The sequence below is a fragment of the Onychomys torridus genome, chromosome 13, assembly GCF_903995425.1.
Source record: "Onychomys torridus chromosome 13, mOncTor1.1, whole genome shotgun sequence".
NCBI lineage: Eukaryota > Metazoa > Chordata > Mammalia > Rodentia > Cricetidae > Onychomys > Onychomys torridus.
Genome location: NC_050455.1, coordinates 63049279 through 63075673, shown reverse-complemented (window position 1 = coordinate 63075673; position 26395 = coordinate 63049279). Strand labels below are relative to the sequence as shown.

Below are 26395 nucleotides of genomic sequence, written 5' to 3'. Positions count from 1 at the left end.
AACTCTGAAGCCAAGCTTCCATTTCTGAAATGGGGAATCCAGAAAGCATGTCTTTAGATACAGGAGAGTACCGAGGAACTTCTATGCCAGGCATATCTAATGCCATCCATTTCATACACACACATCGCCCATGACTTAGGATGGCTGACTTAAAATCCCTTGACTTTAGTGGTACAAGAGCAACAAACGTTCCCCTGGAATTGTCTTTCATTTCGACCTTTGATCTTCACTCAGGCAGGTGATTTGCTGTATGAGCCTTACTGGTGAAACAGAGCTATGGTAGCTCTCTGTCGTCCCCACTGGTCATGGGGGTGAACAGCCAACACCCTATGGGTGTGTTGTTGTTGAGTTAGTGTCTATAAGATTGGAGGACTAAAGGATATTTTAACTCAGGACATCTTCAGGGTACAGTGGGGTTTTTGGGATACAACTCTGAGAATATCCGTCTAGTATTTGGTTTATGTTTATCTGTCAGGACAGTTTTTGCTTATAGTTGGAAGAGTTGTTTATGTACCTAATGCATTCACTCCCTCCTCTGAATCTAATCTACCCAAGAGACTTAAATCCACCACCAAGATTTACCTCTTTACTTACTGCTTATTAAGACAAAACAAAACAAAGAAACCAAACAGTAAAAATATCCTCAAGAATCTGACAGCAAGCTATACCAGAGTCTGCACCACACCTGACTAGAAAGGGAAGAAAGGCGTTATGAAAGAAGAGATGGGGTACAGGTGGCGGGGGTCAAGGGTGAGGGAAGAGTGTCAAATCCCAGGATTTTCAGCTGAGGCCTGAGGATAGATCTGCTAGTGACATGACCCAGAACTGGACTTAAATCCCACGAGAAGCATTCCTCACAACTTCAAAGTAAGAAAACGTGGTTCTCTTGTCCTATATGGCTAGAGCCAATGGCTCTCTGATGTGTATAATCAAATCTGCATTCACATCCACACTACAACGTTATTATTTATCTTACACTTACATTAGGCTATGTCCCAAACCTGACTCAAATTCCCCAATGACTAAGTTTTTCTCTTGAATTTTTACCTGTCTTAAAAAAAAATACTATACACTAGTGAATATGTACGTGTATGTGCATATGCACGTGTCCGTCTGTCATGGCTTGCATATGCCATAGTATGTGTGCGGAGGTCAGAGGACAACTTGCAAGGTTCAGTTCTCTCCTTCCATCATGTGTGTCCCTCGGATCCAAGATGGGCCATCAGGTTTGGCAGCAAGTGCCTTCACCAATACTGAGTCATCTTGCTGGCTCTACAGTCTCTTTTGTTAACACACACATTGTGTACTTGCTATGCGCCTGTTCCTGGCATAGTTCTACATGTAGCCTAGGTGCCCCAATGGTCCTGGAGACAGAGCCATTACTTTTTGGTGTAAAGTTCCACACAATATTCTTTCAAGATGAGGATGACTTCCACTGTGGTGATGATGACATGGCCATGGGTAAGAAGGGGCTTGTCTGACTGAGTCAGAGGTTGAGGTCATGTTAGATTCCAGGCATGGAAGGGTGGTAGACTTTCTCTGCTAAAGTTGACTTCTGCTGTGTTAGTTTTCTCTGTATCTGCTGTCAGTCCTCCAGGCATGCGTTCCCACAAACTCCCTACAGCTTCCCAGTGGAAATCCTTTGCCCTGGGACACTCAGGAAGTACACCCTGCACAGAGGCGTTATCAGTTTGACTCCAAGGAGAGAAGGCTCTGAAACCCAGTACCATCGAGACCCCACAGGCTCACAGGCCATCATAGGCTCAAAGGCTGTCATGGGCTGACACAGGCTCACAGGCTGACACAGGCCGTCACAGGCTCAAAGGCCGTCATGAGTTCACAGGCTGACACGGGCTGACACGGGCTGTCACAGGCTGACATGGGCTGTCACAGGCTGACACGTGCTGACACGGGTTGACACAGGTTGTCACAGCCTGTCAAGCCTGTCATGGGCTGACATGGGCTGTCATGGGCTGACACGGGTTGACATGGGTTGACATAGGTTGTCACAGCCTGTCACGGGCTGACACGGGCTGACATGGGCTGTCACGGGCTGTCACGGGCTGACACATGCTGACACGGGTTGACACAGGTTGTCACAGCCTGTCAAGTCTGTCACGGGCTGTCACGGGCTGTCACGGGCCGACACGGGCTGACACGCACCTGTACTTTCTTGCTGCCCTGCTGCTCCTTTTCCAGCTGCACCTGCAGCTTCTTCCTCTCCTGCTCAAGTTCCCGCACTCTCTTCTGCAGCTTCAGGAAGACAGTCATGTCCATCGCTGCCTTCTCGACACCAATCTCCTGCAAAGGAAGAGGGATGCACACAAGATGGTTTCCAGGGGACAAGTGCTTCAGGGGCACACAATGCTTCGCTGCCCACCTCTGTATCAGCCAACTGTCTCCTTGCTCCTCCCCAACACCAGTCCTTGCCTCCAACACAAAGCCAGTGCCAAACCACTGGCGTTTCTCATAGGAAAGCTGGGGCTGCAGGCTTATTCTCTTCTAGATTATATCTCTCTCTCAGCCATTTACATTCCTCCTGTGCGAGCTGCTTAAACGACCGATCACATATTCTAAGAACAAATGGACACAGGCACAGCCATTTTCTTTGGAAGCTAAAAGGGAATTCACTTCTGGAAAATGGCATTACATGAGAGAAACTAAGTCTCAGGACACAGTCCTTCCTGATGAGGGATCACCATGGCCACCAGTCACCGTAAATGTGATGCCAACAACTACCTGATTGCAACTTGAAAGAATCAATACTTCTCCTGCCACAATGCCAGCATCTTAAATGAACTGATTTCCTAGTATATTTCTATCCTTTCAAATTCATGTCTGGATTTTACTATGTGGGTTATGTATGTGCACAAACATGTGTCTGCTTATGAGTGGGTAATGTGTATGAACACATATGCAGCCTGTTTTTAACTACGCTGTGTACATGTGTGGCAGCATGATCTTGCTGTGCCTCATGTAATGAGTACTTTGTGCTTGGCCAGCTCAGGATCTGCCTTAAAGAACACAGCCTTGGAGATAGCAGTGTTCATACCTGCATGGAGACAGTATCCACACAAATGCTGAACTGTACATCTGTGTGGCTTGCACAGTCTGGAAGTCCACTGCAACCCAGTGATCCTGTTCTGAATGCCTATCCCCTGGACCCTCTGAGCCACCACCAACAAAGCAGAATCTTTGTTAGGTAGTTCCATGCAGGCAATTAACATGCCCCAGGCAAGACAGCTGTAAACAGTGCCCAGACTTACCTCCACCTGCTGAAGGGCATCCTCAGTGTCTCCAACCTCAGAAGTGGAAATGGAGGGGTAATTGGAATCAGATTCTAAGCTACTTTGATTTGACGGGTTCTTCCTGTGGCCCGGAGTTTGCTGCTCAAGGAGAAAAATGTGACAGTTCATAACCAGCTCGTATTAATGAGAACTAACTTCTCAAGGAGCAGCAGGCCCTGGACAGCAGCCAGCTGCCTCACTTGTCAACAAGTGTGGACAGTACTGCTCCTTGAAACAGCAGATAAAGAGCTCGTCCCCTGTATGCTAGGCAAATGCTCTACCAAAGAGCCACATGCCCAGCTCTCCCCTTGTCTCTCAATGCTTTACAACCCACAACACCCAGAAGGTGAGGAGGAACAGCCCTTCATCCCAGCTGTACCCTCAGAATGCACACAGTGTACCCCTTCTCCATGCTCTTGAAAGGAATACGGCAACCCTACCCGGAACAGCCTCTCCTTCCACTCCAGTCTGCCCACGGAGACGGTAGTAATTAGAAATAGAGCGCACCTCCAGGGCTCTTCATTTAAAAAGACCTTTCAGTTTATTTCTTGGCAGCCGGTTTGTCTTTAAGAGTGAAGACCGAGCTTGGTGGAATTTTTAGATTTCTATTTCAGTTCCTATTCAGATTCCTTCCCTGGTTTCTATGCACTCACTCACTGGTGTTGAATATGTATGCCGGGAGGGAGCATTCGCATGGGTAAATAAGAATGCCAGATCTTGAAATGTCACAAAAATATCTTGCATTTTGTCAGAGATTAGGAGACCCAATCAGGCTCCAAGGGTCTCTCTCCATATGAACCAATGCAGCTGAGGTCACAGCCTACCACACCACTGTCTCAACATTGGAGTTTTCTAGAACAAGGAGCAAGATGACAACATACACATACAGGAAAATAATTCTTAACCTCCTAAGATCTCATTAAGACCTCAGTGTTGAGAAAGGTCATCCTCAGGAAGGGACCACTGGCTGGCAGCTTCTGAACCACAGAGTTCCCATGGTCCTTGCGCACATGCGTGTTTGCTGAGCAGGGCAGTGACAGAGAGCAAGGGCTGTGCAGCCAGCTCTGAAAGGGCAGGAAAGGAAGCCATTTCCACCAGACAGCAGAACTGCCTCCCCGGCCTTTAGGGTGGTCACCTCATCTCGCAGGTTCTCATATCTCTGCTCCAGCCGGGAGTATTCCTTCACCAGGTTCTGGTACCTGGACCGCTCCTCCTCCAGCTCCTTCTTCATCAGGAGGCTCTCCTCCACAGAGCTCTGGGAAGATGCAGCTGGAAAGCAGGCACGAGAAGCTGACTGAGGGGGATCCTCAAATGCGCATGTCCTGCTAGAAGCATTCTGACTCATCTCCTGTTAAGAGGTTCATCTCATTCTCCTCAGCTACTGTGGAGCTGAGGAGGGGCTCATTATTGGAACCAAGGGTTCCGACAGGGAGAAGGGTGGCCCTGCTCTTAGGGAGGCGGGGAGAGAAACATGAGCACCCCCACCCAGCCCATGTGCCTGCCTCTCTTGTGAGGACTACTGGCAACATTTCCAGCAGAACCAAGCTTCATTCTCCACTCTCAAAATCCTGATCTTTCAGGTCCTTGGAGACCGGACCAGAGATGATAGAGGGAGAAGCGGGCTAGGAACCTAAGAAATTCAGATGGGCTTTATTCTCTTGTCAACCTTGTATCCATAGTAACAGAAGGGAAGCAAACTGTTTGGTTAAAGGGCAGTTTGAAAGCATCTCGTATTTTCACAACGTCTTCGGCGAGCGGGGGACTGGGAGGTTGTGGTGCTCAGCTGCCCCGTGAGATGGGTGAGGACCCTAAGGATGGGAGGAGATCTGGCTATGCTGAGCAGATAAGAACTGGATTTATGTACTCCACGGTCCCACCTCAGACAAGTGAGCCACGGGGGGCAGGTGGCAGCCTGGAGGTTGGTGAGCACTGAGAGGGGCTCATCAAAGATCTGCCTTTCAGCAAACAGAGTGGCCTTGTCGCAGGAGACACAGGTGATAAGGATGAGCAACACAAATGTAAAAACACGCACAGGTGCCCAACTGCACTGAGCACCGGCTCAAACACTTCACCTGTGTATCTTGCTCACGTCTGCCACAAGCCCTTCTGGGTCTGTCTTTCCTGCCCATTTCCAGATGGATACTCGCACAAGGTCACGGGGCTGTGCACAGCAGTGTCATGCTTTGACTAGGGGACCTCCTGATACCAAGTCCCCTTCATGGTTTCACACATGAAGAACATGTTTCCCTTCCAACAGACTCTCCAAAGGCATGTGACAGCAGGATGTTAAGATTCTCTCTCCTCTCCCCCAGCTCTCCCTTAGTAAGCCCTTCCTTCGCTGCATCATCTAGAAGGCCAGGAAACGGTGAAGAGGGAAGAGGGACGAGGGACGTACAGCTGGGTTGGAGCTTACCTTTTGACTGGCGCAGGATTTGGTTATTAAGGTGCTCCTTCTCGTCCTTCAGGAGAGCATTTTCATGTTCCAGGTCTGCAACTCGCTGAAAGAGATCAACAGGTAAAACAAAACCCAGAAAAAATTGAAACAAAACGAAACAAAAAACCCCTTCACTTGTGTGATAGAAGAAGAGGAAAATCCTGCAGAGGAGATGGAATTCTGATAGATCACGGGTAAATGCTCTCCCTAGGAAAACAGATTCAACCAAAACTGCTTTTATTCTGAAGGGAAATTATGTACAGAGAGAATCCAAGTTAAGCTAGACAGAGGGTCAAACTGCTTGTGGTCACCTGGGACTCACAGAGACCCCCTAAAATGTCTCACCGAGACCCCCCAAATGTCTATTCTCAGCTCACACTCCTTATTGATGAATGCACAGGAAAGAGAGGCCTCTGTACTTGACTTTCTTGCTCAATCTTGAGCTATCAAATCTGAATCTTGGGGAAGCTCACAATGGTCACATCATCTCTGGTCTTTGTCCCATCTGCCCTCCCCTGCCTCACTGGACCAGTGTTCCAGATTCTGAGAGGGGGAGACACATTTGGTGCTGACACTCAGATCTAATCCCAGCATGTGGCTACTGAGAACACTACCAAAGAAAACACGGGGTGATGGGAATCTGGTGGGTCACCAGTAAACGCTATACTTAAGAAAATGGATTCAACCACAGGTGATTATGACTGCAAAAATAAACAATAAATAAGTTAAATAAGAAAATAGGCAACATTAAAGAAAAACCTAGGACTTCTAAAAAGAAAAAATTGTGATTATAGAAATATTTGTTTTTCTTAAAGTAACAAGGCAGATTAATGTTCTAAAAAGACTTGGAAATCATTCGTTAGTATTAAGCATGAAATAATGTCCAAGTGACCCAGAAATCCCACTTCTAATTATATACCCAAGAGGAATAAAAACCTAGTCTCCATAAAAACCCATACAAAAGTAACTATAGCAACACTACTCATAGTAGTCAAAAGTAAATACAACTAAATGCTAATCAACTCATGGCCCAATGGCACGGCCCTACAATGACTTAGTATTTACCAATAATTACTGAAATACTAACTAGAGCCAGCGAGGCAACACAGAGGGTAAAGGTGCTTTCTGCCAAGGCTGATGACCTGTGTTCAATTCCTGGAACCTACATGGTAGAGGGAATAGGGACAGGGATTCTCTATGTAGCTCTGGCTGTCCTGGAACTTGCTCTGTAGGCCAGGCTGGCTTCGAACTCAGAGACCTGCCTGCCTCTGCCTTCCAAGTGCTGGGTTTAAAGGTGTGTGCCACTACCACTCCAGCTTGGGAGTAGATTTTTGAAAGTTGTCTTCTGACTTCTACATACAAGCTATGGCATGTATGTACCCCTCCAAGATAAACACACACAATAAAAAAAAAAAAAAAACCCAAGTGTTAGATCCATGAAAAACATAATGCTGGGTAAAAGAAACTATCTACCAAAAGTGGCATCTGTGTGATGAATTAATTGGTAAGGGCTGTCTACACTGAAATCACACCTCCACCTTCTAATGGTTCTACATTGAATTCTCTCTTCAGTAGTTGCTTTCCCATTATTTAGGTGTCATCTATCACTTTTCCAAGAAGCCTTCTTATCTTCCAAGGATGAAGCACCCAGTGTCTTCTCTTATTGTCCCTCATGTTCCTCGACAGCCCTTGTCAGATCATATGAAACTTGGCTTACCTACTCAGCCTATGGACCAACAGACCATACTGCAGTGGGACAGGTTGAGAATATGACAACCTGGCAGTATGGTTCAAGTGAGAAATGTCTCCCCACATGCTCATCATATATTTGAACACTAGGTCCCCAGTTTGGTAGCAATGTTTGGGGGTGGGTGTCATGGTACCTTTAGGAGGTGGAGCCTGGCTATAGGAAGTATGCCACCAGGGGCAGGCTTTGAGTATTTCTACCCTTGCCCCACTTCCTGTTCTGTGTGTGGATGTGATTAGATAGCTTCCTTCTCTTGCCATTATATTTTCCCTGATTGTTGCCATGTCTTCTTTCCTCCCATGATGGACTCTCCCCCTGGAACCATAAGGCAAAACAAACCCTTACTTCCTTAAGCTGCTTTTAGTCATGCTATTTTATCACAGCAACAGTGAAGTAACTTATATACATGGGGTATCCACTCCACCATGAGTTGTTGGTCAGGGAGGCCACAGAAGCCACCAAAACAACATAGGTTAATGCCATTGCTCTTAGTTGCCCTCAAGGACTAGATGTTAAGACCCTATTGCTGAAGCTGCCACTCACTTTGGAGTCAGGACATAGAGAAATCAACTTTGAACTGACCAGAAAAAATCTTCTGATGCATAGCTTACATAATGCTAGAAGGAACTATGCAGACTCTTGAGGGGGATGGTGGGGAAAGCATCAATGGTCTTATCCAGTGCTAGACTTGACATGCTACAATACTGGCCTGCCTGGAGAGATGCAACAGCTGCATGAAGGTTAGAGGGGTAACCAATCACTTTCTGTGATTATAAATCCATGACTAAGACCACAGGCCCTGAGGGGGAACTTACTGTTGTCTTGCTAATTGGTCATGCTGTCAAACTACCTTCTAAATACTTATGTTTATATCCATACATTTTTGTTTCTCACCACTTTGGTCAGAGAAGCTTCTTTTTGCGTGGGTAGTGGTTGATGTGGTTGATGGCAGACTCATAACTGGTCAAGGCTCAGGGAATACCAGAGAAGAACGGGTGGAAAGAATGGAAGAGCTAGAGGATGAGGAGGAGCTCTGTAAAATGACATGGCATGACCATGACTTTCATTCACTCACAGGTCACCTGCACAAGATGAAGGCAGTCGAAATACCAGCAGGGATGGGGCAGGGGACTCTGAGGGTCCACCCTTGGTGGAGGAACTCTTGGCAGTTGATGTCTATTCAGGGAAGGAGAGTCACTCTCTTTTGAGGACATGACCACTGGGAGGTTGCCCATGCGCCAGTGGATGGTCCCACACCCATGTTGGACTCAAAGTTATTAAAAAAAAAAAAAAGAGGACATGAAGCTTTAGAGTGTGGTGTACTAGGAGGAGTTGGGAAGAGATAGTAGCAGATGGACTCAAAGAAGAAATTAAAAATATTCCAAAATCTAAGGGGTGAGAGGCTGGTGAGATGTTGTGTCAGAGGGAAGGGGGCTGCCACCAAGCCTGATTACCTGACCTCAGTTCCAGATGGAAAGAGAGGACTGACTCTTAAAAGTTATCCTCTGACCTACCTACACACACACACACACACACACACACACGCACACACGTACACACACACACACACACACACACACACACACACACACACACATGCACAGTGATGACAATGATGTTAAATATTCAGGAAATGGAATCTTAACACAAAAGTTGAAATTAACATCCTTTGGATATTTAAGCAAATTTGAAATAATGACTAAATCTTGCATCTCCAGGATAGTCCAGGGGATGTGTTCCAGGTTATTACCCAGCTCAAAGAGCCTTCAATTCTAAAGACAGCTGCTTATCTCTGGAGGGTTCACAGGTTACAGTGGTTCCTGAGATCACAGGTACTTCCAGGTCTGACTCCACCTCTCTGCCAATTCCTTACTACCCTTCTCCTCCTGACTGCTCAGTACCAGTCACTGTAGAAGTCCTCATGGCTCACTCAAGTATCTTCTTAGAGAGGCACCTCTGGCTGTCACATGTGACTCATGCCCCGCTACCCCTACCAGCCACTCTTCATCCCCCTTGCTCAGCTTTAACAGCACATGATGGATAATCTCAAAAGGACTCCTGTCTCCACCTTCTGTTTCCTAAGATAAAAAGGACCTTTTTGATTATTATTTTTGTCTCACTATGTAGAAGAGTCTCTAACACACAAGACACTCAATAACACCTTCTGCGTGAAGGACAATGACTTCTATCATTCTATGGCAAGACCTGTCATCTTCAGAGGTGAGTTAAAGCCCTTTCTAATAACTGTCAGCCTTTTCATGAAGCCATAAATCCTGAGCCAATGAAATCACAACTCTGAGTACAGCAGGTCCAAGAATCTCTGAGCTACACCTTGAGAAGACTCAACACATGAGAGCCCTGTACTCTCTCCAGTCAGATGCCTATGGTTCCATTCAGCAAAACCTCAAACCTAAGGCCATATACTGGAATCACACTAGGAAACCAACCAATCAGCAGGGGGGTGGTTCTGTGACTGATAATGTGGACCAACACACAACCTGATGCACTAGCTGAAGCCCTCAAGACCTGGGCCTACTAGACACCTGGAAAGTGCCAAGGATGCCTCAGAGTTAAGCAGTTGGCTGCAGGTCACTTTTCTCTCCCATTGTACCCTTGTACCAAGGTAGGCTCTGTGAAACCTTCAGAGCACATTCTGAACTAGGAGCTTGTGGTGGTGTAAAAGAAAATAGCCCCCAAAGGGAGTGCCACTATTGGCAGGTGTGGCTTTGTTGGAGTAGGTGTGGCCTTGTTGGAGTAAGTGTGTCACTGTTGGGAGGGGATTTGAGGTCTCCTATGCTCAAGCTATCCCCAGAGTCACAGCTCTCTTCCTGCTGCCTGTGGATCAAGATGTACAACTTTCAGCTCTTTCTCCAGCACCATGCCTGCCTGCATGCCGCCATGTTTCCCACCGTGGTGAGAATGAAACTGTTAGCTACCCAAATTAAGGGTTTTGCTTTATAAAAGTTGCTGTGGTCATGGTGTCTCTTCACAGTACTGAAACCCTAACTAAGACAGAGCTATTGCCGCCATGCTGCTGGTAGCCCAGCTAGGCACCTCCCTTCTAAGTGACAAAAGTCACACAAAAAAGTACAGCTGCATGAAGGCAGCCAGGGAGGAGTGCTGAGACCTTAAGGAGGAGTAGAGCTAAGAGCCTTAGTGAGGACTACACTATGGGGAGGCTGAAGTAATGTCTCCCTTTGTAGAAAATGACAGGCTGGGGTGTGACAGCGGCAGCTCCATGCTCTGTGGGCACAGAGATGAATTCCTGACTCCTAAGGGCTAGGACAGCATAACCATGTGGCCTTCTAGGTAAAACCATCAGAGGTGGCAGCCCCAAGTGTTCCAGGATGCCAGTTCCAATACAGCACTTGCAGTTTCTGCTGACAGAAACATCAAACCCATTAATTAAACATCCACCAGCTGCTGGCTCCAACTCTGTGCTGGTCTCATCAATCTCACTCAATGCAGAGAAAGCCCTAGACACAACCAGGAGGAAACCAACTGTCTTCTTAGTCAGCACTTGTTCAGGCTGGGTACTGCCTTTGCTAAATATTAAACCCCAGCCAGGCAGATACTAGAACAGAAACTGGGAGCTAGCTGTCCCTTGACTATTTTCCAACCACTGGAATAAAATATTCCATAGACAGTTAGAGAAAGGAGAATATCTGTTTCCCATTTTCCATTTCCTAGAAGGAGTGGATCTCCCCACTCAATGGATCACTCTATTCTAGTATCTTTTGAGGGTTGTTAACATAGGCTCCTATTCATTTGGAGTTAGAGAAGAGGGTTTTATCTAGGAATATTGGTGCATGTTTTTTTTTTTTTTTATCCCAGTATTCAGGAGGCAAAGGCATGAAGATCTCTGTGAGTTTGAGGCCAGCCTGGTCTACATAGCAAGTTGTAGGCCAGCCAGGAATACATGGCAAAAATCCATCTCCAAAGATGGTGTGGGGAGCAGGTATCTTTGCTCCAACTATTCCCTTTCTTGTAGTGCCCTGAACTCCTTTCTTGCCCGTGCCAAGCTCCAGTTGTATTCAATCTCTGGGCCATTTTTAAAGGTAAGCAGGATGGACTTGGCTTCTCTGGCTTTGCCAAGGAAGTTTTTATACAATAAACCCTTACCTACCTTTGGATGGAAACCCAGCTATTTTAGGTGCTCTGAGACATCAATTCAAAATTTTTGTGAGAAGCAGGGAAAGGAAATGGGAGTCCATAGTTTTCAGATACAAGGAGGGCAGTGTAAGAGTCAAGGACTATAGAGCAGGACTGAAGTCTTCTGTTCAGTTTAGAAAAGCACACAAAATCTCATGTGTTGGATAATACAAGTCCAGAAGCAGCCTTAGAGATGACCAAGGCCATGTACCAACATGGGTTTATGTGTATACATACACACCTACACATGGGCACTATGACTAGCAAGGGTTCTTGCTCACACTTGACAATATAGAGTTGGGGTTAGGGTTAGTATTTCTGTGTCCCAGTTTCAGAGCTTTTCTTCCAGCACTAACCCACACCAACTCTCTCCTTCCTTAAGTTCTCAATGACTCTGCATGGTAGATAGATACTGAACACGTGGACCATGCACTATTTTCTTTCTAGTTGGGGCACGGTAGAGACGAGGGAGAGAACAGAGTTGTTCTCAACCCATAGACAGCCCTCTAGTGTGAGACTTCTAGTTGGAAGAGCTATCCTGGGAGTTCAGAAGAGCTTCTTCGTAGCTGAACATTTGGAGCGGTGGAAGCATCCCCAGGAAGTCCCATTTCATAGACGTGGAGTAAACCTTATGAAGTAGACTGAGAAGTCAGGCTACACACAGAGCCGACCCCTGAAATATATGGATTTCCTGGTGGGAGTGATGGCTACAGACTGCTGAAGTCCCAGAACACTTAACAGCTGTCATCTCTCTTACTAAGAACTACATCTGTTGAGTTGACCTATGAACTGACTCTAGGCTTTAAGAAAGATGAGCAAAGAAAGACAACATTCACCCTCCCAGTGGAGCCAGTGATTAGCTAATGGCAGCCACTCAATGAACACTTGCTCAGGAGTAGACATTTGTTGTATGACCAGAAGCACAGCCATTTATGAAGTGAAGAAGGATGGGCTGGTCTGTGGACACAAGGCCTGGAAATCAGGGAAATTTCCCAGCATGAAGCCCGCCCACCAACCCTTCACCAGCCCTGCTCCCTGGGTCCATGCATACCTTTCTCAGCTCTCCATTCTCCCTGCTGTGGGCATCCTCTAGGACCCTGCGCTCCGACTGAGCCTTCTGTAGTTCAGTGCGCAGGCTCTGCACCTCCTCCTGCAGCTGCAGGCTGGCATCAGCCTCCTGGTTCTGCTGGTAATGTGCCAGCTCCCTCTTCAGTTTTTCCACCTCCATGGCATGTGTGGAGGTAACTACTGACAATTGCTCTGACAGAGTCTTGAACTCTTTGTTCTGTGGAGAGCATCAGCAGATGTGGGAGAGGATAAAGAAAAAGACAGGGTTATTGAGTCAGGAAAAAATGGGAAGGCCACCAGAAAAGGACTTCTAATTAAATCTCAGAATCATCGCATGCCCAGGCACTCTCCTGCCATCTCCCTAACATTTTAAACTTCTATTGTGAGCCTACAAGTAGAGGGAGACACAAACAGCAGCACTGGTGTTGAAATAGTCCAGGGAGAACATGTGAGCACTCACAGAGTAGGTTTGTTGGCTGCAGGAATAATGGAGACAGCTTTCTGGATCTGCAGTCTTGGCCTCTTAGGGTTCCCCCAGCTTTCACATCAAGCCCTCCTGGCCATGGGCTTCCTGGCACAAAGAGCTGTAACCTAATCCCTTCCTCTGAGACAAAGGGCCCCTTCAGCATCCCCTCTTTCAAGGAGGCCCTCCAAGAGGCCCCAGGGTCTCTCTTGCCACCTGTCAACATGGCTCATACCACACAGCTCTCACCAGAGAGACTGACATCTGACATCCTCCACCCACAGACCGTGTTCCCAATTGGCAGCCAACTTATGTGTGCATCAGGCCCTGAGAACCTGCTTCCAGGATCAAGCTCAGTGCAAATGATGGGCTGGGAGGATGGAGGGCGTGTGAGGCGGAGTGATCAGTATGGAGAAGTGGAGCAGAGGAAGGAGAGCTCTGAATCAGCAGGCAAGCAGCTCTCATTGATTGCTCTTCTTTGCCGTCCTTCACAGGAACCCCAGGCCGAACAGAGCTATCGGCTAAAGTGCCACTAAGCCAGGGCATCGGGAATCAATGACTAATTCCCAGAGAAATTAAACCGCACAGGAACTCTCGAAGAAAAGCTGCTGCCATCTATACAGCAGCTCACAGCTTGAAGTGCTGTGTCTGAACATGCAAGCAGTGCATGCCTCATGTGCAAGGTTCCCACACTCTGTAAGCTCCAGGTACAGCCTTCTCTTCCCTACCTCTGCCTTGCTGTCAGCCTCACCTGGGGAATCTAGAGAAATCCAGCTAAGCAGCATCTATTTAGAAGAATCAATACCTGTGTGAATTGCTCACCAGGGTCTGGGTCTACACTGGAGGCAGAGCATCCCTGCACAGGTGGAGGGCATGTTTGGCTAGCTACCCTTTGTCTTTATCTCTGCTCTTGGATGTGAGTTAACTCAGATCAGTTGTCAACTCCCACTAGCCCGGCCTGGGCCAGAACAACAAGGGTAGAGAGGGGGCTGGGGTCCCTAAATGGAGCTGGTTAGCATATGAAGAGACTACACATGGTGGTGGAGGCAGGGGATGCAGGCTCATCTCACCCTGCTATGGTCAAAGATGACATTTTGGAATGCTGATGTTTCTGGAAGCTTTCCTGATCCTGATGCTACTGGAGACGAGACTCAAACATTGGGGAGGAAGGTGTCTGAAGCGACAAACCTGTGCCTGAGCTCATCTTGTCCTTAGCCCTTTGGGTGTCTGATCCAGTCACCCACTTTTCTGTGGCCCACTTCTTCCCATGTAAACTAGGGGTAAGAGAGATTCCCATCTTAGAAGGTCATTCTTAAGGTGTAGGGAGCAAAGTGCTAATCTGGCATGTGCCACACAGTCACTGTGCCTCGTTGGCCCGTGTTCTCCATGGAGTCCCTCTGGCAGCTGCTCAGAAGCCTCTGTGTCTTCTGGTTCCTACTCCCACTCATCACTATCAGCCTTGTCTCTCAAACAACCCCTGCACCTGGCTTCCCACGGCTCTATGTTTGATGTCTCAGACATAGCACCCACACACTCACTCACTGTGGTTCCCAGTCAGATGTGGGCTGGTGTGGGAAGACAGAAAATCATTGCAAGAATCTTCATGGTGAAGTCACAGCCTCCGGCACGTGAGTGCTCACTTTGGGCTATCAATGTACCTCGTGTATGCCCGTCAGACCTTACCTTCAGTGAGGGTGACTGGTAGCCCCCACATGATCTGCAGCTGTAAAACTGGGACACAGCAAGGTCCCAAAGCTGTAACTTACAGCAGACTGTTTTTTTCTAACATATATGGATGCCCTTGAGAATATAAAATATGGACTAATGCAACATTTATTGAGTGACTATTAACTATCTTGAATCAAACTGATTTAAAGGCCACTGACTGAACTATTGACTTGGTTTATTTTTTTTTTCAGATAAAAATATTTAAACACAACCTTATATTATTAACAAGGGCCTAAGAATTTTGAGTTCTATTACAAGAAACTATAAAATCTGGCCATGTCACTCTGTCGCACTGACAGCTTTATGGACTTTATCATTTTGGTTTAAGCATGTCATACCAGAGGCTAATACTACAGACACTGTAGGATAATTTCTGGAATGGTCCCTGTCTCTGCTGCTTGAAAGGTACTCTGAAGGAGGTGATATTAACACCAGAGACCAAAAACCCAGGAGAGAGGTATGTTAGCACCAGGGACAGCTCTGGGCTCCGGATCACCCTGTTTCCTCCTGAGGGGCTCTCTCATGTGATCCTGTCCTCTGTTGATTACTCACAAGCTTGGTGTCAAATGGAGTCTGTTCCCTGCAGCTGGGGTCCTCAGTTTTAAGGCATGAACTTGGGGTGTTCATATCCCCTGGTTTTGCCTTTTGGCTTCCTTCCCACAGTAGTGGGAATACTCTCAGCCAACTCCTGTCTCCTGCAACTGAGACATGACCTCTTAGGTCATGCTGTTCTGACAAGTGACTTTGGGACACTTTGTCTCTGGTATCCCTGGCATCTTTTTCCTTCTGGCTTAAAGACTGTAAAGAGAGCAGCTGTCTAGATTAGCTCCTGGAGTCACAAGGGAAAAGGCACCCAACTCACTTCCCAATAGCTGGTCTGCCCACCAAGAGATCTCCAGTACTCATGGTGATATGTTTATCACGGGTATCACACAATGCTCCCCAGTCCCAAGGACATGATACTTTTAGTGAACATGACCCCAAACCTGTATTACAGCCTTGTTTGGCCTGAAGAGCATTTCTCACATACCCCAAGAGCCTCCCCAATGATCTAGAAACCCAGTTAGAGGTGGCAAAAACTGTCTGAAAACAGCCTGCTGTGTTTCCAGACAGGCCACCTGCTGGCTGTGTGACTTTTGGTAGGTTACTCATCCCCTCTGTGCCCTTAGTGTACTCATTTTTAAAATGAGGTAATACTAATATTTATCCCGTAGGTGTGATCAATGAGTTAATTTGTGGGAACAGTGCCTGGTGTGAGAGTCATATGGGGAACAGTGTGAGAAAGATCTCATGTCTCCTGATCATCCACTGCATACAGGAAGCCTTGCCTGGGGTGACAACATCTGCCACTGCTCACAGATGTTTGCCAAGCAGGAAGCTTAAGGAAAAAAGCTTCCTTTAAAAATAGGCCTTTCCAATCTACTTCCCTTGGATGTTCAAGCGTGTGGGGTGTAAAATACTAAAGTATTTTTATCCCCTGGGGTTGACTTTGCACATCAGCAAGGCTGGTGATGAACACTACCTGAAACCAGGGCCAGGGTGGGCTCCTCTGTAGTGGGGACAGTGCTTTCAGTCCCCTAGTCCTCTGGTCACACTGTGTCTAGGAGACTGTCAGATGGTCACCAGCCCTGGCGGCCCTGACAGACACAGAGGATACTGGTGCCTGCTCTTCTAGCAGATCTCTTCCCCAGTTGCTGACACCATGACTTGCTGTGTCACTAGAGGCTGACCAGAGCGGGGACCAGGCATCCCCAGCTTGCACTGGAGGGGCTCTTTTCCCATACTATCAAGCTAGCACCCTGGATAACTCCCAGAGAACACACACCCCAGGGCACCAGCTCTTCCCAGATGCCTGGCATTTGCCCAGAACAGAAAAGCAAAGTGCTCCATTGTCAGCTCTCTCCACACCGGGGATCATGTGTAGGTCAGCTAGCTCAGCCATAAAAGGGTTCATTTTACTGGGAATTCGACTCTGGTGGCAGAGTGCTGGACTTGTAGCATGAAGGGATGAGCCCTAGCATAGCATAAAACCACGCCTGGCAGCCTACCCCTGTGATTCCAGCACTTGGGAGGTAGAGACAGAAAGATTAGAGTTCGAGGTCATTCTTTTTTTTTTTTTTTTTTTTTTTTTTTTCCAGAGAGGGTTTCTCTGTGTAGCTTTGCACCTTTCCTGGAACTCTTTGTAGACCAGGCTGGCCTTGAACTCACAGAGATCCACCTGCCTCTGCCTCCCAAGTGCTGGGATTAAAGGTGTGTGCCACCACCGCCCAGCTCGAGGTCATTCTTGGCTATAAAAGGAGCTGCAGGCTAGCCTAGACTACGTGAGAGCCTATCTTAAAAACAAACAAACAAACAAACAAACAAATAAGACAGACCTATTTTCCTTCCCTGAGGCTATTAGAAACTTTAAAACTGCCTACAGAACAGGTAGAGTAAGATCAAGTGACCTCCAGCGCCATGTCTGATGGCCTCACTGCTAAGTTTCTTTTCCCCACACCCACACCACGTGCACCTTGAATCCTTTCTCTCCTGGCTTTTTTGGAAGCCTGGTCCTGTGATCCCTTTGACACAGCCAGACTCTTGTTACAGTGAGTCTCCTTTCCTCTCTGGAAGCCTTACTCAGTGATAATAGCACAAAGAACAGGACCAGCTCATGAGCGACATTTGGGACTAAGAAGCCAGCACTTCCTCATGCTAGCTATGGGGTGAGACCTGGGGTGCAGTTAAGATTTTAACACTTTATTCCTCTGTGGCTTGGCTACGTTGTTTGATGTCCCCAATCCACCATCCTTCAAAATGACTCACAAAATCATGTGAGGATCATCTACTGTATGGACCGGGTGTGAGTGAACATAAAACACCAACCACAGGCTTAGGAGTGCTCAAAAAAAAAAGAAAAAAAAATCATAGCGGTATCCATGGAGCTGCAGACTAGTCTGGACTATATGAATCTATCTTTAAGGAAAAAAATCAAAAGCGAAATGACTCTTCTATTGTCCTGCCCTGAGGCTATGAGAAGCCTGCAAACCTCCACTGTACTAAGGTTTATCTCTGTAATACAGCATCCAAACTGTGCCAACTCCCTCTTATCTGGAACCTAACAGAGTATCTGACACAATCGGGCACTGAACAAAGGTCTTCTGGGGTATAGCGGAGCAGACACTTGGGCCACCTGAGTGGTGTGAACCTGTTTCCAATGTGTACTCTGCCCTGAGTCTATAGGACCCCAAAGAAGGAGCCAGCATCCTATGCTTGCCTCAGATCCTTTTCACAGAACTCCACCCGTAGAGGGCTTCATCAGTAACTCCTAGGTTATCTCATTGGCTGATGTGTGAAGGTGCCCAGGGTGGACAGGGAAAAGCTTAAGCAATGCAACACCAATGTCCTACCAGACAGGAAGCTAGCATTTACCTCATAGGGACTGTCATACACAAATGGGAAAGAACAATGTGGGTACACAGAACCCTTAGTGAGCACCAGACATTAGCTGTCCCACATGGTCTCTGCAGGGCCAGGGCCACAGGACTCTGGACCAATCTATCAATTTCCTATTGTTGTTATAAAGAATACGATGAAGTTGGTAGCTCGGAAGAGTGTAGGCTACTATTTTACAGTTCTGGAGTGTAGAAGTCTAAATGTGGCCAGCAGGACTGTGGTCCTTTGGACACTCCAGGGGAGAACCTCCTATGGTTTTCTGTGGCTCCTAATGGTGGCCTGAACTCTGGAGCTTGTGGACCTGCCTCCTGCCACTTGATGCTGTCTGCGGCCTTCATCTTATGAGCACCCTATGGCCCCATGAGGTCCTCCTGGGCAACTGAGGGTCATCTACACATCTAGACATCCTTAACTCATGTACTCTTGCAAAGCTTCTTTTGGCATGCGAGGGAACAAACTTACCAATCCTAGGGATTAGGGCCCGGCATCTTCGTTGGGGTGGAGCACTGTTCTGAGAACTACAGGAGTAACTATTCTTACTGACTGGACAATACTCCCTAGGTCTCTGGTTCTTGTAGCTCTCTCTGAGAAAGCTTGGGGTCCCTCTCCAGCATGTCCCTGTATCCCTTGACAAACCTCGACACTTGGGTAGGAATCTCCTGCCACCAACCTGGTCATCAATCTTCCGCTGTAGCTGGACCACTTTGTTCTCCATGCCCACATTGAGGCGTTTCAAATGCTCTGCAGAGCGGGCCTCAATCTTGAGAGCCTTCAGCTCCTGCTTGGCCTTGAGCCTCCGGAAGGCACACTGGATGACAACAGCGGCATCCCGCTGCTGCTGGAAATGTCTACGTGCCATCCAGCCCCGGGCATACTTCTGGATGATGGTAGCTTTGTGCTCCTTGAGGACCTGGTGAGGACAAGAACACAGGCTGTGGTTTGCTCTGCAGGGTGGGAACAGGTACAGCTTCTGCAACCACCCTGGGGTGAAAGCTGGGCTGGCCTTGGTTTTGGGAGACAGAAGACATGTGGCTCATAACACCTGAGGATTTGATGGAAAGTTTGAGCTAGGTTCTGTAGATCATGTGTCCACAGGGAAGCAGCTGTCAAACTCTTGTTTCTACCCTTATTTTACTAGACAGGAAACCGCAGTCTAAGCAGCTTAAAGTTTTGGGAATCCAAATGATTATCCCATTGGAAAGAGGCAGTGGCCCTGGTGTGGGGGAGCTGGAAAATGAAGTGAGATGCTCCAGGCAGCTGCTCACCTGACGGTAGTTTCTCCGCACAAACATGGCCCGAGTGAAGGACTGGATGATGACCGCAGCCCAGCAGACTCTCCGGTAGGCCAGGCGGGCCCTCTGCATCCGGTACTGCTTCTGGAACACTATGGCTGCGCGGGTTCTCCGCAGGTGCTCGGCCAGCCTAGGAGTAGTGGAGGAAGAGCTCAGTTGGCACCAGGAAAGGGACTTGGCCAGCTGAGCTATTCGTGAAGTGAGCCCTTCCCTCTGTGGCCCCCGTTGGACCCCCACCTAGACTGGAGTCACAGACAGATGTGAGCTGCTGCCCTGTGGGTGCTGGGAATTGAACCTGGGACCTCTGGAAGAGCAGCCAGTGCTCGTAACTGCTGAGCCATGTCTCCAGCCCAGCATCTCCCATTTTTAAGGGGGTCACACAGCTGTCTGTCCCCCTGTGCCTCCACAAGCTCAGAGATAGCTCAAACACCCCACATTCTTGCGTCTAGTTCAGGACCTGGCAGTTTAGGACCAGAGCACGTGTTCGTTGAATGAAAAACTCTTCAGGCCAGCAAAGATTCCCTCCGAGTTCTCATTCCCCTTAAATTCTCACCCGCTCACTTCAGCACTCCACTCACCTCTCTCTAGAGCAGACACATCCCACCCTTCTTGTGAACTCAAGTTCACTGCAAGGGCTCAGAGAGAGGATCAGAATGCCCGACGCTGAGGGGGACCTAAGAGATCACTTAGCACAGCCCTGGGAAAGGAAGTGCTCTTGAGTGCCATACAGCACCTGCATGCTGAGGTTCCAGGGTCCCCTAGTCTATGTCTTTGTCCTTTCTTCACACAAGACTTTGCCCATCCCCTGTCACATGCTCCCTGCAGGGAGACTGCAGCACGCTGTTGGCTGTTGCAGGATCACCAGCAGGAAGCCCTAGTTGGTGCCTTCTCCTTCTCCCAGGAGGGACAGGTAATGATGATGGGATTAGTGGGCTGGGACTATGAGGGGTCACTCAGAGGGGATCCGACTGTCCTTTGATCTCCGCAGCTTCTGCACTGGAGCTGTCTTATAGTACAGAGATGACATGGGAAGAGCCATCTCTGCCTGTGTGTAAGTAAGCAGCCTATGGTGAGCACATGAGCAAGGTCAGCATCTCCACCTGTACCACACAAAAGAGGCCTATACCGAGCTTAGGGTTGTGTGTGTGTGTGTGTGTGTGGTGTGTGTGTGTCTGTGTGTGTGTGTCTGTGTCTGTGTGTGTCTGTGTCTGTGTTTCTTTCTCTAGTGGAGATGGTCGAGAAGCCACCCGAGAAACTGGCTCCGAAATACAAGATTTCATGGTAATTTCCATCATTTCTCTAAGGCAAAAAGGAGTGAGCACTGCTATGAGCAGGCTGGGTCTCCATCTCACAACTCCTGTGAAGGCCTAGGAGGAGGGGACTTCCTGTATCTCACTGGAAGCTAGGGCTCTTACACCTGCCTCAGTAGAGATGGCCTCTGCCATCCTGTTGTTCACCAGCCTAGGGCCATCGTTTAGGAAGAGAGTGGTGACAGTGTGGCACTCGGTAGGCAAGAGAGGCTTATTGGTGCCCTGTCTCTATTGCACATTGTGGCTGGAGGCATGTCAGCCCTGTGCTGTCTCAGTGAAGGAGTATTCATAGAAGGGCTTCCTCAGATCTTTTCCAGATCCAGCCAACAACCAAGGGTCTTTTTAAATTCTGGCATAAATAGGTTACATGCAAGTTAAATGGAGTCATCTCTCTTCCTAAAAGATAGTAGTTTCACTTTGGGGTTCAGACAAAGTAGAAATGGTTGATTTGCACCCAAATCAGATGGTACTAGGTTAGTGTTGGTGGACTCCAGATATATATTGGGTATCAGGAGACATGTAAGATAGATCTGCTCCCTGAAGCAAGAAGGACATCACCAGACCTCTGTGAGTTAGAAGCCAGCCTGGTCTATAGAGCAAGATCCAGGATAGACACCAAAACTACACAGAGAAACCCTGTCTTAAAAAAACCAAAAAAAAAAAAAAAAAAAAAAAAGAAAGAAAAGGGCATCACAGGGTTGTACACAGGCACTAAGAGCAATTTAAGAAGCAGATGGGACCAAGAGGAAGGACTGTGATTGCAGACAGAGAGGCTCTCCCCTTTCTCCTGACCTCACATGTACCCCCCGAATGGGGCTCACCTGCGGGCCAGGTGTCCTCTGTAGAATCTCTGTAGGGTTAAGGTAGCTGCCTTCAGTCTACGGTACTTTACTTTCTGCAGCCACCCCCTGACAGTCTTCTGGATCATGATAGTGGCTTCCCGGAACTTGTCTGCGCGAAGCTTCTCCAGGTAGGCCACCTGGCCTGCCCGGAAGAAGATTTTGGTACGGCCAAACTGGAACTTGTCCGGATCCTTTACAAGGTTGGGAGGGAGATTGGCTGGTTAGTGAACTCTGAAAAGCACACTAGTCTTTCCTTCCAAGGTAGAACTACTTGCCAGATTGCATGTGAACCCCTTTCCCTTCCCCCTGCCCTAGTAAACACACCTAGACTCTCAGTATTCATTAAATAGACTTGAGTCTTCATGATAAGACAGACATGGATCCAGGATGTGGCCGTTAAAAAGATACCTGCCCTCAAAAACCCAACACCATGGAGAGGGCAGATGGAAAAGTAAGCAGGAGACTCTTTTAAGGAATGGGAAGTATTAACAAGAAACAAACAGGCAATGTTAAAAAAGGATGGTCTAAGCCAGTGGTTCTCAGCCTTCCTTATGCTGTGACCCTTTAATACAGTTCAGGTTGTGGTGACTCCCAACCATAAAATTATTTTTGTTGCTCCTTCATGATTATAATTTTGCTACTGTTATGAATCAAAATGTAAATATGTGATATGCAGGAAATCTCATATGTGACAAAAGGGTTTGTGGCTCACACACTGGTCTAGGCAGTCACGTCTGTGGAAGTGGGCAAAGATCTGCATGAGCCACAGAGGACACCCATGGAAGACTAGAGGAGTATTCTAGAAGATCAGAGCAGATGCCACTGCCCTGTGGTACCAGGAGACAGGGAAGGGGCTATGTACAGGAAGCTGAAGATAGCTGTCAGAAGGAGCCAGCCACCCAAGGCTCTCAGGCTGTGGTAAAAATGGGGAGGGTAGTCATGGGGCCAGGGCCTTTGTGTCAGCAATGACCTGGTCTGGTAAACATTTGATTGGTTATTCTTAAATAATCATAGATGTGCACACATAATTATAGATTGCAAAAAAACACTCAAAATTCTACCATGAACTTCTTTTTACAAACATGTAGTCACTGTCTTAATAATGAGATTAAAATTAGTTGTCCTTCCTTGTGTTTCCCCAATAAATAAGGAAAGGTGACCCAGCAGGGGACTTGTGGACAAGGCTGGGAGAGTCAATCACTGATGGCTGAGACTTCTTTGTGAACAATCATCATCTAAGTGTGTGCTACCACAAAGACCATAGGCAGGAAGGAGCCAAGTTCTGTCATATACTGTGGTAGTTGGTTTTTGTCAACTTGACACAAGCTAGAGTTATCTGAGAAAATGCCTCCTGCAGGCAAGTCTGTGGGGACATTTTATACCCTTCCCTCTGGACATCCCTGACTGGGGCGGAGAAGGAACTCAGTCCATGCTTAGAGAGTACAGGGCAAGCCACATGAGGTTAAGGATGAGAAGGCATTCTGAAAGCCTTGGAAGGGGTGATTCTACCAGAATACACATCTCCCCTCTTACTAGCTACAGCAGTTTATCAAGCCCTCAGAAACACCTGATGAAGAAGCATCTACCAGCAAACAGCCCATCCTCACAGAAGGGGGCTGGTAGACCATGCTGCTCAGCCTACATCCACCTTCATTCCTATGTCTCCTCTGACTATTCTACTCCTAAGTACACAAAGCACTCTGGTGAGGACTGGGCACATGGTCTTCAAGGCTAACCTGTGGCTTAGCCAAAGTCCTACTCAGAGGGAATGTTGTCTCTGGAAGACATGGCCCAAGGACTGGGGACAATGAAGAAATGTATTATCTGCAGGGGAATTCTTGAAGCACAAGTGAGTGGTCCATCTCCAGGACAGACAACTGTGCATGGTAGCCCTAACCGATCACCCCAGATCAGTAGGCACTGTGCATTAGATGCCTGTGAAACCCTAAGAAATTCACAGCCATTTCCTGTACTTCAGTTTCCTCATCTGTGGATGGAGGTTCTGCTAATAACCTTGGAGGGACCCAGATAAGGGTAAACTATGACTCTGGATAAAGTGGAAGGCTCTCACATGGTTATGGAAGCTACTTATAGGCTTGGGGTATACACCGTGAGGCCAGCCATGACACTGAAAAGTCCCAGTGCTACAGATTAGCTGAACTCAGCTGATCTTGAACACATTTTCCTAACCTATGAAAAATGAAATGTCAAAACATGTACAGTGATGATTGCTGTGGAATGTCTTTCTGTATGCTATGGATATGTGTTGTTTTCACTGGTTGATAAATAAAGCTGTTTGGCCAATGGTGAGGCAGGTTAGGCAGTATATTCAAACTGAAGACAGAGATGAAAAAGGGCAGAGTCCAGAGAGATGCTGATAGTTGCCCAAGAAGCAAGACCAGTAAGTCACAGGCCATGTGGTGATACATAGAGCAATAGAAATGGGGTGGGGTGGGGATTTAGCTCAGTGGTAGAGCGCTTGCCTAGCAAGTGCAAGGCCCTGGGTTCGATCCTCAGCTCAAAAAAAAAATAGAAATGGGTTAATTTAAATGTAAGAACTAGCTAGTAATAAGCCTGAGCCATCTGCCAAGCATTTATAATTAATATAAGCCTCTGAGTGATTATTTTAAAAGCAGCTGTGAGATGGGGTGGGACAGAGAAAAGCCTCCATTTACAGATGATGAATGGACCATAGCAACATCATAGTTAACCAGAGTCCAATCAACTAAGCACAACCTACAGTTAACTACCGGCCACCCTCTTAACACTGTCTTAGCCAGTTAGTTTACAAAACCATGCTTAATTCAATTTTTTTAAATCACATTCTGAAAGATATTTTCTATAATTTAGCATTTTATGGAGACACAGATTATAATACTCTGTTATAACTTTAGAACTCTTTAGAACTATTGAAATATTTAAGGATTTGCCCCTTTGGGCTCTGCTCTTAACAATTTTTCAGCCTCAAATGTAATTTTTGTGTTGTTCCATTTAAAACAATTTTCAAAGACCTGATAAGCTGTTGTTTCATTTCTAACAAGCTGAGGCTGGCTACAGATCAGACCTCCACTGGGTACATCAACCCCCAGAAACCAGAGATGCTGAGATGCAGAAAGGCAGGGGGTGCTCTAGGAAGGGGCGGGGACTAGCCTTTCCCAGTCATTGTTGCAGAGAATGGCTTAATGTCTTAGGTGGTTTTGTAGGATAAAGACAAAGCTATAGGTATCCCCACCCTCCACTACTGGGGCTTTTGGTCCATGCCCTCCTACAGCCAGATCACCTTGATGAGACTCTCCAGGACAGACTTGCAGATACTCTTCTTATCGGTGTTGGCAAGCTCTCTCTTCTTCATCAACACTCGATACCGGTTGAAGAAGTCATGGTAGGTCCACCTAGAGGAAAAATCAAAGTGGATCAGAAGGTGATCTCGGATGCACTCTCATGGAGTCAAGATTATTGTACAAAGTTAATGTAGGACCTTCAGACCAGTCCCAGGGGGCTTGGTTTTTTCCATACCCTACTAGGAACTCCAGTGTATCAGGATTCCTGAAGTTGGGTTGGGTAACCTGTGTTTGGGAGGTTCCTCCCTAGAGCCAGGGTCTCCATCTGCTCACACCCATGAGCCTCTCTTCTGCTCCACCTTATCTACACACAGCTTTGTCTGTGCAGCTTGGTTTTCATTTTGAGAACTCATACTGATCTTTGTATACACGTTTCTAAATGCAGGAAAGTACGTGAGAATGAAAGTGTCCCCATCACGTTCTCTTAGATCATGGGAAGAGTTAATTTGGAAGAGAAAGGAACAGGTCATTTTAGACATTTTCCACTCCAGATTTCCTTTTGCTGATCCCAAGGACATAGGTATGCAAAGCAGGCACACAAACCGAACATTTACTAACAAATTAAAGAGATATGATGTGCCCATGGTTACAGTAGTGGCATGAATGTTAGTGAGGTTAAGCCAACTGCTTCCTGATTGGATTTAAGGATAGCTGTACCAAAGGAAAAACCTGCTGAGTACTGGAATCTGGACAAGAACTTAAGATTGAGGAGCTCATAGACTGCAAGGGTGAATCTACTATTGTTATTCTGTTAAATGGACTTAGTATCAAGCTGCCCTGTAACTCCCACATCCAGTTACAGGATTGCTACCAATGGCTTAAGATGCTATGGTGTCGGTTTCTCTTTTTATTATTTTCCTCTTAATTGGGGGTAATTTTGGCCTGTAAAGATGTTCCCCATCCCTCTATAACTGAAGAGATTCCTAATCCCTTGCCCATACAAGGTAGACTTGCTGACTATGTTTTGGCTGTCTTTTTGAGGGTCTTCATCTTGCCCCTGGCATCTGAGACTGGTTGCATGCAAACAGATGCAGTCTCCTAAACAAGATTGCTCTTCCTCAGGAAAGCTGTGGTTTACACCTATCACTACTTCAATCCTCCTGATTCAGAAATGCTCATGACCTCCTCATGCAGTGGCAAGGTCAACATGAGCTCCCATCTAGGGTGGCTTGGAGATATGCCCCAGTTGATCAGGTGGTCAGTACAGCCCACCTCTATCTTTCTAAGTCCTTGGCCATTGCAGAGTGGGGTGGCTTGTCCCTTCAGGGGCAGGTATCAGGGAGGGCTTGCACCAGT

General features: G+C 47.3%; 1 protein-coding gene across 1 annotated transcript in view; it reads right to left on the bottom strand.

Annotated features, from left to right (window-relative positions):
• The window catches only part of Myo5b (myosin VB), a 302139-nt gene that overhangs the window by 33538 nt on the left and 242206 nt on the right, over positions 1 to 26395 (bottom strand). Inside the window, exons 18-26 of the mRNA XM_036205228.1 lie at positions 25039 to 25150; positions 21738 to 21949; positions 19580 to 19736; positions 18985 to 19224; positions 12672 to 12905; positions 5701 to 5785; positions 4423 to 4556; positions 3267 to 3386; positions 2164 to 2301 (exon numbers count right to left, since the gene is read on the bottom strand). Of these exons, the coding sequence (XP_036061121.1) occupies positions 2164 to 2301; positions 3267 to 3386; positions 4423 to 4556; positions 5701 to 5785; positions 12672 to 12905; positions 18985 to 19224; positions 19580 to 19736; positions 21738 to 21949; positions 25039 to 25150 (1432 nt within the window). The remainder of the gene's footprint in view (positions 1 to 2163; positions 2302 to 3266; positions 3387 to 4422; positions 4557 to 5700; positions 5786 to 12671; positions 12906 to 18984; positions 19225 to 19579; positions 19737 to 21737; positions 21950 to 25038; positions 25151 to 26395) is intronic.